This window comes from Pyxicephalus adspersus, chromosome 12 (genome assembly GCF_032062135.1).
Source record: "Pyxicephalus adspersus chromosome 12, UCB_Pads_2.0, whole genome shotgun sequence".
Lineage (NCBI taxonomy): Eukaryota > Metazoa > Chordata > Amphibia > Anura > Pyxicephalidae > Pyxicephalus > Pyxicephalus adspersus.
Genome location: NC_092869.1, coordinates 19,106,376 through 19,109,958, shown reverse-complemented (window position 1 = coordinate 19,109,958; position 3,583 = coordinate 19,106,376). Strand labels below are relative to the sequence as shown.

The 3,583-nt window shown below is 33.1% G+C and overlaps 1 protein-coding gene across 1 annotated transcript; it reads left to right on the top strand.

Annotated features, from left to right (window-relative positions):
* The first annotated feature begins 1,894 nt into the window (after positions 1-1,894).
* Positions 1,895-2,833, top strand: LOC140341748 (olfactory receptor 5P58-like). Its single transcript, XM_072427623.1, has one exon. The coding sequence runs from the start codon at positions 1,895-1,897 to the stop codon at positions 2,831-2,833; it is 939 nt and encodes a 312-aa protein (XP_072283724.1).
* Positions 2,834-3,583: the final 750 nt, after the last annotated feature.

Below are 3,583 nucleotides of genomic sequence, written 5' to 3'. Positions count from 1 at the left end.
AACTGTGATGAATATTCCTATCCCAGTTTTTGCTCTAGGTTTATTTTTTTATAATTCCAAATCTTTACAATGTGTAATTATACAATAGAAGAGTTGATAATTATGCCCTAAAGATCTTGTTATTCATCAGTTAGGAACAACAGGCCTACCAGTACATTAATATTACCTAATTCCCAGAGGGTTTATAATTTCATAATAGTAATTAGCTTGTTTGAGATCTATAAATACTAAGCACTGTGTTTCTTGCTTGGCTCAAAAGATAAATTCTTGTTTACATACAGGTAAATAAACATAGAAATATATTTAAAGCTAAAGTTGACATTTAAAAAGATCTTTATTATTTAATATACACACTTCCAGACTTCATTTCTTGATACAGACAGTTTGATAAAATATTTAACCCTGTAAAGGTAATACTAGATTTTGTGCTTTGTTTTTCTTCATTTTTTAAAGTTCCAACAGTCAATAATACACTAGTTTTATTCATTTTAGGTACTTTTTGCAGGAACAATATCCTCTAAAGTTAATGTTAATTTCCCAGATTTATTATTAGGAGCCTAATTAGGAACACACAGTGGGCCTGATTTATTAAAGCTCTCCAAGGCTGAGCTTTAATAACACTTTCAGCAGTGAAGCTGGGTGATCCAGCAAACATGCAATGGATTTTTTAAAAGTCATTTGCTAATTGTTAGCAAATGTTTTTATCCCTGGACCAGATCCATTCCAGGTTTGCTTCACGGATGAAAGAGTATTCTCACCAGCCTTGGAGAGCTTTAATAAATTAGGCTCATGGATTTGAGGTCATATATCAAGATATGAGCTTAGGTGTTTTGCATGTTGTTACCAGTGGATAGCATAGTGTCCCCTATGTAAAGTGGTTACCAAACTCTGTAATAACTTTTTTGCCCTATGTGTCACATTTAGGCAATTTAAAGTGAACTAATCACTAAAAGATTATGCAAGCTGCCATTGCAAAAGTTGATGTGAAGCTGATATTTTGGTTTTAGTAGTCACACACCTAAAACAAAAATTCAGCTAACTGCAGTGCAAATTTTGTAACAATTAGTTGAACAGCTAAGATACATACTTTTCATTCATGTTCTATGATTTAGAAGGTATTAAAGGCAGGGGATCAAAACCCCATCCAGGCAAACTGCATTTTGTAGACCCAGATCAGCAATGGCAGCTTAGAAAGTGTCTCAGTATAGGTCCACATTAGCATGTTGATTCCACATTAAAGTGATATGTTTGTAAAAGCTATTTTGGTACCAAAGTGGTCCCAGTTGTTAATTCCACCAATAAAAACAGTTTGTTCATAAGAGGGTATTTACTAATCGTGTAACTTGTTGTCACAAACACTTTTTGCTAATATTGCAAAGTATTAAAAATATTAAGGTCTTTTGTTTCTCATGCTATATTTATATATTTATATTCAACATATTGGGCCTGATTTATTAAATCTCTCCAAGGCTGGAGAGGATACACTTTCTTTATTGAAGCTGCGTGACACAGCAAGCCTGGAATGGATCTAGTCCAGGATTCTAAACAATTGCTAGCAAATACCAAATTATTTTGACAAAATCTGTTCTAGGTTTGCTGGACAACCCAGCTGCACTGATGAAAGTGTATCATCTCCAGCTTTGGAGAGCTTTAATAACACAGGGCCATTGATAGAAAAATATGTTAAGGTTAAGAATGGGCAGAGGCATGGATGGTAGGGTGTCTTTAAAACTGAAAAGAGGTTATTGTCATAATAGATTTAGTAATATGAGAATTTGTGATTCCTGCCAACATAATAAAGTCAACTATATGAGTACATTTACCTTTAGACTGATTTCTAAGAAGTAAATATTTCCTGTATCATTAACTTTTTTAGATTTCCACAATATAAACAATGGAACAAATAAACAAAACAATTGTGAAAGAATTTATTCTAATGGCTTTTTCCAGTTTCCAAAGGTTCCAAATGTTACTTTTCATTATAATATTACAAATGTACATTATAAGCATCGCTGGAAACTCAGCAGTTATTACCCTTGTTAAGACTGGAACTGTACTCCATAGCCCAATGTATTTTTTCATCTGTGTCTTTGCTGCTTTAGAAATCTCCTTTGTGTCTGTTACCATTCCAAAACTCCTTGCTAACTTGATTGCAGCAGACAATACGATTTCTTTTATTAATTGTTTTGTTCAGTTATATGCCTTTAATTCACTTGGTGTAACAGAGTGCTATATGCTTGCAATTATGGCCTTTGACAGGGATTTGGCAATTAACTATCCCTTAAGGTATTCTGCAATTATGAACAATATTGTTTGCACTGCTTTAGCATGTTTTCCTTTTGCAATCAGTTCAATCATTGCTTTAATTCCCACAGTTTTCACAGCTGATTTGGTATACTGCGGACCCAATGAAATCAACAATTTTTTCTGTGACTTGGCTCCAGTGCAGAACTTAGCTTGTTCTGATCCCCTGGTTAGTAATTTTGTAACCAGTATTGCAGCTGTTTTTGCTAGTTTGATTCCTTTCATCCTTATCTTGGGCTTCTACACACATATAATTACTACTGTAGCCAAATTAAAGAGTCCAGAAGGGAAATACAAGGCATTTTCCACTTGTTCCTCCCACCTCACAGTTGCCTGTCTCTTCTATACTTCAGTCATCATAGTGTACATAAGGCCAAAAGGTAGCCACTATGACAAATTTTTTGCTCTTATTTACACAATCCTTATTCCTTTTTTAAATCCTTTTATTTATACGTTAAGAAATAAAGATGTAAAGGAGGCTTTTCAAAAATTTAGGATATTTAAGATGAAAATTTGCAAATCTGAATGACACATATGGTGACTATTCCTATGCCTATTACTTAAATTTCGGAAACCCACTGAGGTTTATATGCTGATAAACACTGTTCACGTAAAGGTGAATTTTACTTTTTATACCTAAATATGTACTGATGAATATAAACTGAGGTAGTTATTTTATCTGAGAATATAGGTAACTTGCTCTGACTGAAGTATAAACCTAAGGCACAAGATGTGATTGTCGCTACTAACATTCAAAACAGTAACCAATAAAAATGTCAATAAAATTAATGCTTATAAATATATTCTTTTTGTTTTTTTTATTATAAAATTAAATAGGAAAACAATTTAAAATTACATAAGCTTAGTCTGTATATCTTTTTTTTCTACCTATTTAAATATAAAATACATTGTTATATATTTTGCTTTTTCAATTACGCTAGGTATGATGCATCACTTTGCCCTTTTTTGCATGGTTGTCACCAGTGAGTAGCACTGTGTCCACATGTAAAGACAAGGAAAGAAAAATAGTAGGCAATTTAAAGGGAACTAATCACTAAGAGATTATGCAAGCTCTCATTCCAAAAGTGGATGTGATGCTGACCTTTTGGTTTTAGTACTTTTAGTCACACACCTAAAACAAACATAGCAAAGTCAATATGTAAATGGATAGAGAACTGGTTTAAAGACTGCATCCAGAGAGTTGTAATTAATGATTCATACTCTGAATGGTCTAAGGGTTTTAGTGGTGTACCCCAGGGTTCAGTGTTGGGTCCTTTAC

Coding starts and splice junctions, on each gene's coding strand:
- LOC140341748 (XM_072427623.1), top strand. CDS start 1,895: ATGGAACAAATAAACAAAACAATTGTGAAAGAATTTATTCTAATGGCT.